The sequence below is a fragment of the Borostomias antarcticus genome (assembly GCF_949987555.1).
Source record: "Borostomias antarcticus genome assembly, chromosome: 19".
NCBI classification, from domain to species: domain Eukaryota; kingdom Metazoa; phylum Chordata; class Actinopteri; order Stomiiformes; family Stomiidae; genus Borostomias; species Borostomias antarcticus.
Window position 1 is genome coordinate 14,216,053 of NC_140252.1, and position 14,246 is coordinate 14,230,298.

Sequence of the window (14,246 nt, forward strand, 5' to 3'; positions counted from 1 at the left end):
ACCTGTCTGGCTGGTGCCTTGACCTCATATCACCCTGGGAGACGCTGTCTAATGTAGGACTATACCCTACAGTCTACTGGGGGCACGAGTTGGGTTCCCTCTACCCACCTCTCCACACGGCCTGTGCGGGCAGGACTCCCTAACTGGGGTTCTAATAATAACTCGGCTCGCGGACCGGGGAGGCGGGCCCGCGCTGGCTACGTCACAGAGGCAGAATGAAAACAGCGCCTGACCAGATCCACATTCAGAGCAGGAATCAAAACAAGAGACGGACACGCCTTCTTTCGTAGGTTACATTTGGCTGTCATAACTGCAGAAATCTGGATGGTGATATGGCCATACTGTAGTCGTGAAAAAAGCTGCAGACTAGCCACCTAGCATCAAGAAGACAGTAGAACCATTGTAGCTGTAATTCCAAGCGGGACTGAAATGGAATCCGCAGATGTCAGACGACGACAATCGTTGATTGGGTGAATTTATTGATACCAGGCTCTCAGTAAAATGCCCAACCAGAAAAGCAACAAGGGGAAGAGGAATAGACGCACGAACAGCAGCGGAGATGAACAAGAAAATGGAGCCAGCGCGGCCGCAACAGGAGGAGCGCCCGGGGTAGCGACGGCTTTATTGGGGGCTACAGCTGCACCGCTGAACGAGCACGCAAGTGGTAAGAGTGCAATTGTGTCAAAACAGGCATTGCTGAAGTTAACGATGCAAAGGGTTTATAAAGCCAGGGAGCTTCCTTGTGCAGTGCACAGTTGATTTGACGTTGCTTCCAAAAAACATTATCGGCAGACGATGAATATGTATATTTTGCATATTTCTGATTCGATGTCGATACTGGGCACTATGCAATAATGCATGTAGTTCGTGTGTGTGTGTGTGTGTGTGTGTGTGTGCGTGTGTGTGTGTGTGTGCGCGCGCGCGCGCGCGCGTGCTGTGTTGACATTCTGATATCGCGACGCGCAGTTTGGTCGTGGCCTTGCTAAAGGGTAGCCTAATTCTGACACCACCACTTGTCTACGCGCCCAAGTTCAGCTGACACCCTGGCCTGTTGGAATGAATTGTCTGCGACCTGGATTGTTGCCCTATAAAGCGACACCCATGAACACGAAAAAAATCTGACCCATGAATATGATACTGTATCATAGGCTATAACAATAGAGCCTACTTTTCAATAGCCTACAGAACAGCTAGTGTAATGACAGATCCATGTGTAGGAATGAGTTTGAATCTATCACTGAGAACCTCAAGAAAGGGAATCTAGTCATATCTAGCTGAAGCTTCATACTACATATTAGTTACATCTTTGTCCGTTTTGAGAGAGCATTGTATGGTATGGTAGGATATTGAATCGGGGATTGGCAGTAGCCTATCTTACACAGTACCATATGACTTAGCAGTATACCACAAGCAATAGCAAAGTCTTCTACTTCATCGATGATGTACAGGAAACGAGAGACGGAAACCCATGCACAACCTGTGTACAGACACATGAACGCACACGCACGCACACACACACACACACACACACACACACACACACACACACACACACACACACACACACACAGTGTATGTCAAGTCATGTCATACTTTCATTAAAAAAAGCTTGCGAAAACGGGTGGTATATGGTTTCCTCTTTCACTTCCTGTGCCTCAGTGTGGTAAATAGTCCTCTTTGTGTGTCATAGTTACAACCATGTTAAATGTCCTGTAAGGTCATGGTGGGCCGTAAACATACAGTACCTACTATCCCATCATCATTATCTGAGAAGCAGGAGATGCAGTGAAGCAGAGCTGAGGTGATGAAGCTTCTATCAGGGTTGCATCACAAGTGTCAGGGCTGGGGCTCCACCACTACACAAGATACTGGTCTGGAGGGTCTAGGAGGGCCTGCCCTGGCAGTAATTGCTTTCCCGAGGTCTCCTGTGGGTGGCCTGACGGTAACATTTTCACAATCTCCTGCTGCCGGAGTCACCCACTCGCTGGCATCGATTTGCACATGGGGTTCCCTGCCTGTTAGCACACAACCTCTTCCTCTCTCTCTCTCTCTCTCTCTCTCTCTCTCTCTCTCTCTCTATCTCTGAGTTCTCAACTGTGTCTTCCCTGATGCTACAGTTCTTTCACTGACAGAACAGAGAAAGTTAGGTCTAGTTTTTGAACTATTACATAGTTTCATTGTTTCCATTGTCATGTTTGAGGTCAGTAGTCAATAGGGGTGTAACAATATATCGTGCCACAATATATCGCAATACAGAAACGTCACAATAAGTATCGTCAAGGTAAAAACAATATCGTAACATGTTTATTGTATATCAGTGAACGCAGGCTACACAACGCTGGTAACAAACACGTCTTTTGTCTCTTGGCCTATCCATGATATTACAACAGTTAAGCTCTAACTTCACAAAGTGTATTGGAGTAGAAATGTGGAGAAATGCACTATTGGTGTGAACAGCAGCACTACTGCAACGCTTGACACCTGCCCTTAGTGTATCGTATCGTATTGTTATCGTCAACCCAATATCGTGTATCGTATCGTATCGTGAGATTAGTGTATTGTTACACCGCTAGTAGTCAACATTATGTATTCATTAACCTGACCCTCATCACCAGATTAATTCATGTGATATTGCCTTGTATTGCTCTTGTTGCATGATACCCCTTTACTTTGCTTTAATAACTAATACTTGTTTGTCATGTCATCCCAAAATAAAATAGTTTGAACAGAGCTGTCCATGGTGCTGAATGTTTAGGCCAAAGTTGGGCATAGGCTATTTTTCTTACTTTTCATTTAATGTTTGGCCGTAGGCCCAATGATGTAGGCCTAGGCTATTTGTATTTTTGATCACAAAGATGTAATTCGACAATTTAATTTTGTTGCAGAGACAGCAAAGTAAATCATGTGAAATAATGCCTGACATGTCTCTGACCATCTGCTTGCACATGAGGCAGGTGGCTCCTGGTCATCGTCAGAGTCTTAATTTCCATGCTCCCCGATGCAGACCCACATCCATGCACAGTCCGGCTCTCATGGCAATGTTGAGCAGGATGCAGCACACTACAATGATCTGGCATACTTTGTGGGGATTATATAGCATTGCCCCACCGCTACAATCCAGGCATCTAAGTCGGCTTTTTAAGATGCCAAATGCGCCTTTCCAACGTTGGTAGGATTACGCACGGGAGTCATCAGCAGGGACGGATTACAGACCGGGCCAATGGGGCCGGTGCCCAGGGGCCCTAGACTACCAGGGCCCCTGGCCCTCTATAGAGCCCCCTGACTACTAGGACCCCCAGCCCTCTATAGAGCCCCCTGACCCTGACTAGCCCTGGTCAGAGGGCCCTATAGGAGGGCCGGGGGTGTTGGTAGTCAGAGGGCTTTATAGGAGGGCCGGGGGTGTTGGTAGTCAGAGGGCCCTATAGGAGGGCTGGGGGCCCTGGTAGTCAGAGGGCCCTATAGGAGGGCCGGGGGTGTTGGTAGTCAGAGGGCTTTATAGGAGGGCCGGGGGTGTTGGTAGTCAGAGGGCCCTATAGGAGGGCTGGGGGCCCTGGTAGTCAGAGGGCCCTATAGGAGGGCCGGGGGTGTTGGTAGTCAGAGGGCTTTATAGGAGGGCTGGGGGCCCTGGTAGTCAGAGGGCCCTATAGGAGGGCTAGGGGCCCTGGTAGTCAGAGGGCCCTATAGGAGGGCTGGGGGCCCTGGTAGTCAGAGGGCCCTATAGGAGGGCCGGGGGTGTTGGTAGTCAGAGGGCTTTATAGGAGGGCCGGGGGTGTTGGTAGTCAGAGGGCCCTATAGGAGGGCCGGGGGTGTTGGTAGTCAGAGGGCTTTATAGGAGGGCTGGGGGCCCTGGTAGTCAAAGGGCCCTATAGGAGGGCCGGGGGTGTTGGTAGTCAGAGGGCCCTATAGGAGGGCCGGGGGTGTTGGTAGTCAGAGGGCTTTATAGGAGGGCTGGGGGCCCTGGTAGTCAGAGGGCTCTAGTGCCCCTAGCCCTCCTAAAAAGCCCTCTGACCTCTCTCAGGTGGGCACAATGTCTCCAAGCTGTCTACAGCGTTGACACCAACTAAATTCAGGGAATGCGTTGCGCACGGGACATAATGGATCAGTGGGTTTTTTCGTTTAAGATGTGCTTGGACCCCATTGTACTTTCCAGACATGTTACTCACATTATCGTATGACTGGCCCCTAAAGTTGGACAGGTCCAGCCCCAGACTGTCCACCATAGCAATAAGGTGTTCAGCTAAGAATGGATCAAACTTTGCCAATAGCTCTAGGATGACCATGAAATTTCCATTGTGAGGTGACCGCAGTAGTACATCATCCCCCCTAAAAGCAAGCCCTATCTCCCCCCAAAATTTAATCACGGCCACAACTCTTCTTAAAACCTCCCTCCAGTACTGCCTCTCTCCATCAATTTGTTTAACTTGCTTAGCCGGCCTGAGCGCAGATGTTTGGCGATATGACAATATCAAGTTCGAATTGTCAGTTGTAGGAGAACACCTGATTGCTTTGTTACCATTATGTCAAGCCAAGAGGCAACGTTTATTCAGTATCTTGCCAGCGACCAAAAATATTGTAAAACAGTTAGCGCATCCTCCTTTTTGTCTTGACGTTGTATAATAGGCAATTACAAGCAAATATTATATCAAATATGCTGTAAATATATTATATAAATCCTGCATGACACAATGTCTACAGGTGCTTTCTGGACACAAAGGCTGCGTACTGAAGCTGATTTATGATTTATGTTTACGTGACACAAGCAGTTGATTTTCTTGCAGTCAGGGCTGTTAAATTCTTGTGTTGTTTAGCAATAGTGTTTTTTAGCAATAGTGTTTATTTTATTTTTTTTAAGTAGTGCAATGATTTTGATGCTCTAGCCTAAATCCTGGTGGGAAATAATAATAATGATAAAATAAATAAATAAATAAATAAATAAATAAATAAATAAATAAATAAATAAATAAATAATAATAATGAATAATTTTAAAATGTTGTGACCGTAGCGGGGGCAGGGGGCTGTCGCGGGGAGGAGGGGGGGGGGGTGCCTCCACAAACTCCCAGCCCAGGGGCCCACACACCCCATAATCCGTCCATGGTCATCAGCCATGGCTGGAGTTGATAGCCGCCGTCACCTATGATACTATACATTTTCGCCCCCACACATTCGCAATGAATATTAGAGCACAAACGTTTTCTCAAAACAACTTTCTTACCCAGTAGCCCCATGTCTTGCATCATTCCGTACAGACTGCTCTTCCTAAAAATGTAGGCTAGCTGTTGTGCACCGACTCTGGGAATTTGGCAACCACATTTGTTATTATATTACTGGCGTTGCACACTACCTGGGTGTTGATTGAATGCGTTTGCTTCCTATCTCTATAAACATTTTATAAACGTTTGTTTTCCCATGGTGGTACAATTGGTACGTGGATGCAGTCAATAGCGCCTACAATATTTGGGAAGCCGGCAACGTAAAAGAACTGCTTTGTCTCCGCAATTTTCCATCTGTTTTGGGGAAAATTGATGTATCTTGCCACTCTGCTAATAATGACTGGTACAACATCCCATAAGGCCCTGCTGATGGATGGTTGTGATAGTCCAGAGGCACCTGCGATGGGTGTCTGGAAGGAGCCAGACACAAGAACCTGGAGTGTTGACAGTTTGACAATGCCAGGTACTGCATGGGATCTCTGGGTGGCAGGCTCAATATCATCCTTGATTTCATCAAGTAGAGCAAGAATTGCTTGAGCTGGCAACCTATGGGCTATCTCCGGATGATTTCGGTCTCGCTTAAATCAAAAAGTGATATTCTCCTTTGAAATATTCTCTCACAAGCACGCCTGGCATTACGATGCCTTCACCTGGCTACAATAACTGCTGTCATGATCACTGGAAACGCTGGCCATGACACCCCTTACAAATGCGCTTCAATTACCACCAACTCTCTGAGGACGCAAATAATTTCACTATAACTGTGTGTGGCAATTAGCGCCCATCTTTGTGAATTGGACTGTATTTGCAGTGAGGCTCATTTGCATAGAAATGGGCATATTTTCCGCCCGTATTACCTCATTTAAATATCCGCAAATAGCACAAGCGCACAGAAACGCTATGATGATGGCAACGCAGTTAGCGCGGTATTTCACCCTTTGCGAGTGCTTTGTGAATAGCAAGGTTTATTTTGGGGTTATTTGCACAGGTATAGCGGCAGAAAAACCCGCCCTATCCCTTTGTGAATTCGACCCATAATATCTGTATAGACATGTACAGTATGTCTAACCATAACCTTTCACCTTTGGCCCCTGTATGCCCTGCCTGTAACCCTTGTGGTGTAATAAAGTATAACATCTGTACAGAATTGTACTATAGATCTCCAACCAACACCTTTCACCCCCTATACTGTAGATGCCCTGTGTGAGACCCCCTCTGGTGTAATAAAGCTAGCTGTAATAATACAGCACAGACATGTACTATAATCGTGACCTTTCACCTCTGACCCCTGTAGAGACCCCGTGTGCGACCCCCCTGTTGTGCAGCCTGGGCCGGCCCATCCACCTGGACAAGGACGACTACCAGCGCGTGCAATGCAACAGTGAGCTGTGCCCCTACGGCAACTGGATGCACCTGCAGTGCTTCTACGAGTGGGAGAGCAGCATCCTGGTCCAGTTTAACTGCATTGGCCGCGCGCGCTCCTGGAACGAGAAGCAGTGCCGGCAGAATATGTGGACCAAGAAGGGCTACGACCTGGCCTTCCGGTTCTGCTCCTGCCGCTGTGGCCAGGGCCACCTGAAGAAGGACACAGACTGGTACCAGGTCCGACGCTCGCAGGAAGACCGCAAGAAGAAGCCCGAGAAGAGCTTCGGCAAGGGCGGCGGGCTGGGGGCGGGCGGAGCCGCCACAGGGGGGGTGGAGCCCTTGGACGATCCCAAGAAGGGTAAGCTCCCCGGGGGCGCGGCCGCAGCGGGAGGCGGGGGCAAGCAGGTCCAGCGGGCCTCCAGCCAGGAACTGCCACACAGGCAGTCGGCTGAGCGCCAGAGCTCGGCGGAGAGGAGCCACTCCGGCCTGTTCTCCGGTGGCGCCCTGGGGCCCCGGTCGCCCTGCGAGTCCCCGGCGCAGTCGCCCCCCTTGGGCTTCTCCTTCTTCTCCCCCCCCGCCGCCGCCTTTGCTGCCGGCCCCCGGGGGTCCCGTCACCTCGGGGAGTTCCTCAAGACCGCCGTCCACATGGAGACGCATCGCAAGCACCTGTTGGCCAGCGGAGTGCTGGGGCGGAGCGGGTTGGGCGGAGGCCACCTGGACCAGGGCGCGGTTCTTCCTCTGTCCCTCCCCCTACCCCGCCTCGCCCCCGGGGGAGCAGGAGGGGGCGCGGAGACCCCGGTGCAGTTCCTGAGGCGGCTGGACCTGACGGAGCTGCTCACTCACATCCCCCGCCACAAGCTCAACACCTACCACGTCCGCATGGAGGACGACACCCACACCGGACAGGGGGAGGAGCTACGCAGGTCATTGCTCTTAGCTGTCGTTACCACAATCTCAGAAAACAGGGCTCCAAAAGTCTTCGTAGCTTGTCCCTGTGAGAGAATGTCCCTATTTAGTTCCTGCTAGAACCTTTTATTGCTGATATGAATCATTTGTTTAGTAAAATGGTTCTATCTGGATTGGGAAATGATAATATCTGGAGCCATTACAAAGTAGCATATTAGCTCTATAATTGTTTGGCATGATATGAATTTCATATAGCCAATAGGTAGATACAGTACTTGCTTGACTTGAAAGCACTCGTGACACCATCCTGATCTTGCGAGCTCACATTCTGTTTCTCTCGCAGAGTAGTCTGGACACTCTCCATAGAGATCCGTTTGTGCCCGATCAGAAAACGATCTAGCCAACCAGCGCTCTACTTCACTTTTAGTAAACCATTTGTAAACAGTTTTGATTGGTCAGGAAATGACTAGTAAATAAATACACTGGACCACTGCGTGAGATTGATGTAGAAATCAAACCCACAACTTAGAGAATCCTGACGACTGAGCTTAGTCTACCAGAGGGACACTCACTGTACCAGTGCATCAGTAGGATATTTGGGTTTAAATGGGATTTCAACCTGGTCATACTGTGGTTCTGGGTATATAATATTCTGGGTGTATAAAATTAGCCTGGCATCGCCAGACCCAATTCGCAAAAGGGAAGGGTCTGGAAACTCACAGTCGCTTTCCGATTCCCAAGGGGCGTTACCAACGGGCGTAGATCAAAATGCCTCTGGACGCAATTGGATAGACCTACAACCAATCAGCAAAAATGCCTCTACGGCGCTCCTCTGTTCCGTCATCTTATTAAACCCGCCCCATATTAGATAAACGGTTGTGAGTGGCACAAACAAATCTTTCTGCGAGCGGATTCCGTACGGTTGGACATCCAGACTGATCTGCGGAGTGAAATCGAATGTGGGCTCTCGAGATCAGGCTGGCGACGCCAGGCTAATATAAAATGTTGGTAGTTATTCATTTATCAATAAAAGGCTCACAAAGGATAGTTGTTATAAAGTGTTACTTGTGTCTTGCAGGTTCATCCTGTCAGCCCTGAGTGCCAGTCACAGAAACGTGGTGAACTGTGCCCTCTGCCACCGGGCGCTGCCCGTGTTCCAGCACTTCCCCCTGGTGGATGGAACTCTGTTCCTGAGCCCCTCCCGACATGACGAGATAGAATACGACGTGCCCTGTCATCTTCAGGGTGGGTGTTGTACACACACACGCACACACACACACGAACACATAAACTAACATAACATAAACATACACACACACACACACACAACACTCTAAATGTCATCCACATCATTCTTGCTTGATAGTCTGTTGACATAATATTTTCCTACAATTGAATGGAGCGGTAATGGAGGAGTGGATCATGATTGGCGCAGCTTCCTGGAAGAACAGAGGAAGTGTGCGTGTGTGTGTGTGTGTGTGTGTGTGTGCGTGTGTGTGTGTGTGTGTGTGGTGATAAGTTCAGGCAGATTGTTAATGTCTGGAGCGTCAAATATTCAGAGCCTGCAGGCAAATGGACTGCTCCTGATCTCAGCTACTGTACCTACTACCTACCTACTGCATGTACATGACGTTACATTTCTCATTTAGTAGACGCTTTTATCCAAAGCTACTTACAATAAGTGCATTCAACGTAGGTAGTCAAGTGTACTACTACTCACCATAACTCATAAGTGCATTTCTTTCTAAACAAGCATCCAATAGCTTACCCTACTGTAGTGCTAAAGTAAAAAGAAGAACAGTGGAAAAAAAGTGTTGAGTTTCAGGTTATGAAAAGCAGACAGAGCAACACCAACATAGACGACTGACGGCTTACAGTACATATTCAGGGGGAACAATCAAGGAACGAGGTGCAAGTGTGAAGACAAGACCAGGCACAGGTGTAGAGAGACAATCACCCAAGACACAATGGCCCTCATATATCCCTGTCATATATCCCTAGCATAAATGGGTATTTCCAAGTTGTTTGCAATTAACGGGGTAAACAGGTTTTGGTGTAAGAGTCATTTTGAGATAGATACTTGTTAGACTATGCAGCCTTTCAAGTCTTAAAATGAAAGCAAAATGAATGTTACACCAATTAATCAATGTACTGGTGACATAATTACTAGCAATCAAAATTAACAAGTGAAAAGAAATGGGTAGGCTTCAGTCACTTATTTAAATTATCAGTCATCAAATCGGTAATGCCATGATCTATAGAAGACCTACAGTATGTGCATTTTATCTTACCGTTCAACCGAGGTGAGAGGAGTCAGTGAACGAAATAGGTTATTACCTGACCAGTTTCTATAGGCCTACTGGTTGAAATAGGATATGTTACATTCACACAGGTGTTAGCTCTAATTTGACACGGTCTGATTGTGTGAATTTACACGTGTGAATCATCTCTTATGATCAGATTGTAAAAGGCGAGATGCTCTTCCGCGATCTTTCCCTGGAGAGTGAAGAGTTGCTATTGGACGGGATTCGGAGAAATGTCTTGTCTTGGTCGTATTACGCATCATGCCGTAAACTACAGGGGCGAGGCCAGAATATGTAGGGGTGTGATATTTAAATGCAGATTGTTTTCATCCACCACATTTCTCAATGGCCGATCATACGATGTGATTGGCGGCATACGAATGTTTGATGAATCTCACGTGAGCGCTGTCGTACCATCATTTCTGCGCTCGGATCTATGCTCGGACCGAATGAGGGCCAGTGTGAAGTGAAGGGTACCAAACCACACACCAACACAGAGGGCAGGGAACTAGGACGCAGGGAAACTGGGACCGGGACTGGGATTAGGACTGGGACTGGGACTAGGACTGGACTGGATCAGAGCACAGAGCAGGGACTGGGAATCGGGGTTGGGACTGGGGCTGGGGACTAGGGCTGGGACTAGGACTAGGATTAGGACTAGGACTGGATCAGAGAACAGAGCAGGAACTGGGAATCGGGGCTGGTACTGGGGACCGAGACAGGGAACCAGGGCTGGGTCTGGGAACTGGGCCTAGGGCTGGGGACTGTACCTACGGCTGTGGCAGGGAACAGAGCCTGGGCTAGGAACTAGGGGCTGGGAACTAGAGAGGAAAGACAGGAACTCAGCCACACCAGGTACTAAAGAAGGTACTGGAGGACTATTGCTACACCAGTACCCCTAAGGGAACAGTACCGGGCCACTGGAGTAGGGAGGGGCTAGAGCGAGGGTGACATTGCTAACCTGAGGGGGGAGGAAGTAGAGTGGAAGAGCAGGGTCACTAGGACCTAGGGGGGCACAAGGGAGAACCTGAAAGCGGAGCTGCGGGGACAACGAGGACCAGGCAATGGGCACTAGAGTACAGGGGGAGGGGGGCCTAGAGCTGGGGGGGACAAGGAACCGGGACGAGAGCTGGGGACACAAACAAGACACGGAAAACAGGACCAGGAACTAGACAGTCCACACTAGGAAGCAAAACGATATAATAGTGACATGGTGCAAAGCCTCAGGGGGAAGTGACAGGAAGTGCAGGGTTAAGAGTCACAGGGAGGGGCGGGGGTCCGGGCCGGTAACGGGGGGCGAGCATGGGAGAGACAAGAGGCTGAGAGTCCAGGGGCAAAGGCGAGGGTCCGGGGGTCAGGGGCGGGGGTCCGGGCCAGGAGCAGTGGGCGAACAGGGTGGACCATAACGCTAAGTACAAATACAATAAGTACTAGGAGATGTAGAGATGTGGGAAAGAGCTTGAATTAACACAACATTCTCTGGCCCTGAAAATGGTCACGCAGAAGGACTAAGGCAAATGCCAAATAGCAAACACAATAGGTATTTATAGTCAAATTTTGGTAATTCGCTCACACAGAGTATGGGGTGGAATAAATGAATGAGGCGGAACAGGTGTGCCTTTCTCAAGCCAATCGAGTGTGCCGCAGTATTAAAAAAACAGGCTAGGTGTGAGAATGGATGAATGACAACGGGACAGGTTGGCAAACGGACCTAACGTTTTTCTGGGGACTGCGCTGTAGTCGGATCTATCCAAACATCTGAAACACATTTTCAGGCGACCAAATGCTCTATCACACTCTTGGCTGTTGACAGGAACCTCATGAATGAATTAATCAGGGAAGAGAGAGCTGTATGTAGGCCTATGTATAATGTATAAGCCACTTAAGGGGATAAGCATTGTCTCCTATAAATACACCAAAGTTACGCGCTTCCACGGCCCACTGTGTGAACCACACGGGTTTCCATTCCAACATACATCACACGTTTTGGCTCACATTGGCACACTCTTCCCTGAGACGGCATGAATCGTCCCCTTGCATTTCAAGGCATATAGAGATTCTTTTTTTTTACCATCTCATTAAGAAACTTTTTCATGAGTTTGACTTCAGTTTTGATGGCAGCTCTTTTGCATGCATAAGCTTACATTTATATTTTGGGGATGCACAACAATGGCCACAGTGCCCAATGAAAACATTCTCCAGAGTGTTTTATTTAAGTAATTCATTTATTTAATTTCTTGTGAAAAAAAAGTTCCTGTTCCTCCTCCGTGATGGCAAGAACGGATGAGCTTTGTCTCCCGACACTCGTGATGATCAATGACCAGCTGCACCTACTTTGAGGCAAACTTGTGCCATTCTGGCAAAAGTACCTTTAGGTGGCACAAAATGCCTATCGCCTTAACCTTTGCCCCCTGTGTGGTCCAGAGACCGTGTTTGTCCCAGGTCACAATAAGAATTAGACGATAAGTTCCTAGTTATTTTTCCTCCGTCTTTACTCTGGCCTGTTCACCTCACCTTACCTATCATAACAAGTGAACACGGTTAATGTCACGATCAAACACATTTCTTTCATCGTGAATTGAATGAAAGCTTTTATTATGTCACATAATCAAGTGTTTTATACATATGAAAGGAGACAGGCGATCTGAGAGCTCTGTAGTAACCATTCATCACAGCACTGTGGATCAAAACAGTGTCTGGATTCTTGTTTTACTGCTTTGATCCTCAGCCTTTGATATGCCTGATTTATATGCATTAGAATGAACGAAATTACATTTTTAATGGTGTGTCCAGCTTCTTAATGGGTCCCATTGTGATTCTATTGTATTCGGGTGTGCTGTGTGCTTGTGTGATGTGTATACAAATACATAATATCACACTCGCTGTACTGTATATACACTGACCGCACTACATTTTGTGTACTGTTTTATCTTAATTTGCATTCGTATTTTGTACTTGCTCTTTGCACTGTCCCGCCTCGTCCCTGCACCCTGTCCAACGCCGTCTCCGGCTTCTGCACCATCGCCCCAAGCAAATTCCTAGTAGTTGAAAAACTACACGGCAATAAAAACGAATCCTGATTCTGATGCGGGATGCGTGTGTGTGTTCGTGTGTGTATGTGTGTGTGCGTGCGGGCGTGTGTGTGATGTTTGTGTAATGCAGGCAGGCTGATGCACCTGTACGCCATCTGCGTGGACTGTTTGGAAGGGGTCCACAAGATCGTCTGTATCAAATGCAAGTCCAGGTGGGACGGGAGCTGGCACCAGCTGGGCACCATGTATACGTACGACATACTGGCGGCTTCGCCCTGCTGCCAGGTTAGTGCCCGCCTCAACACAGGCCTGCTCTCACACTGTGTCTCGCTAGGAGGTTATTTACAGTACGATCATATACAACGGTCCATATCATTTTGACAGACTTTGCACTCTTGAGATATTAGCGCTACGGTTAAGTAGTACAAAATGGATCTCTATGGGCATATTAAGGCTCATGCTGAAGGACACAATGTATATGCCCATAGCGATCCATTGTGTACTTAGCTGTGGCGTGAGCAATGAGCACTAAAATCTCAACAGTGCAAAGTCTGTCAAAATGTTTCTATGGACTGTTGTATATGATCATACATAACCTTCTAACAGGGCTGAATGCCAAACTACTCCTTTAAACCCTGCCTTTGATCACTGCAGATATCTCATATATTGCACAACATACCCCTAAAAAAAAAAACTCCCCTCTCTCTCCTCCACTTCCCCCTCCTCCCCTCCCTCCCACCCCCGCCCCCTTCCTCCCCCAGGCCAGGTTGAACTGTAAGCACTGCGGGAAGCCTGTAGTGGACGTCAGAATAGGGATGCAGTATTTTTCAGAGTACAGTAACGTACAGCAGTGCCCCCACTGTGGGAATCTGGACTACCACTTCGTCAAGCCATTCTCCTCCTACAAAGTACTGGAGGCCTATTGACACATGTTGTATATGCATGCTAGAGATGTTTGTTTGTTTGTTTCTCTGGATTACAGATTTTATAGCTAGAGGACTTCTTTTTTTTTCTTTTGGGCCTTACAGACACGTTCTGGGCTATAGATTTCAACTTTTTTTTTTCTCTTTGTATGTTTTAGAAAAGAGTATGACTCCACTATAAAGTTCTCAGACAGGTTGTATCTTGTCAGACGAGGTCCCTGGTAGATCTGAAGATTTTTTTGAACTGGCACTTAACAAGACACGCAGCACACATCATACTGTGACAAGTGAATGTATCTGTATGCCAAATTTGCTTTTTTTACAAAAATAATAAAACAATCTCTTAATAAAGAAGAGGCAGTTACATGTTTGGTTCGGTGTGTGTTTCTTGTGTAATGCATGTTTATACACGCCATCGGAGGACCTCAAGTTCCCTGTATGGTAAGTCTATGGAGGGATAATAAAGATTTTGAACTTGAACTTGAACTACTGTATGATAGTGAGGA

The 14,246-nt window shown here is 47.8% G+C and overlaps 1 protein-coding gene across 1 annotated transcript; it reads left to right on the forward strand.

Annotated features, from left to right (window-relative positions):
* Positions 1–340: 340 nt before the first annotated feature.
* heca (hdc homolog, cell cycle regulator) lies at positions 341–14,005 on the forward strand. The gene is made up of 5 exons (XM_084454203.1): positions 341–664; positions 6,506–7,499; positions 8,561–8,727; positions 12,948–13,102; positions 13,579–14,005. Exons 1-5 carry the CDS (start codon positions 502–504, stop codon positions 13,741–13,743), a joined length of 1,644 nt encoding a protein of 547 aa, XP_084310329.1. The 5' UTR covers positions 341–501; the 3' UTR covers positions 13,744–14,005.
* The last annotated feature ends 241 nt before the right edge of the window (positions 14,006–14,246 follow it).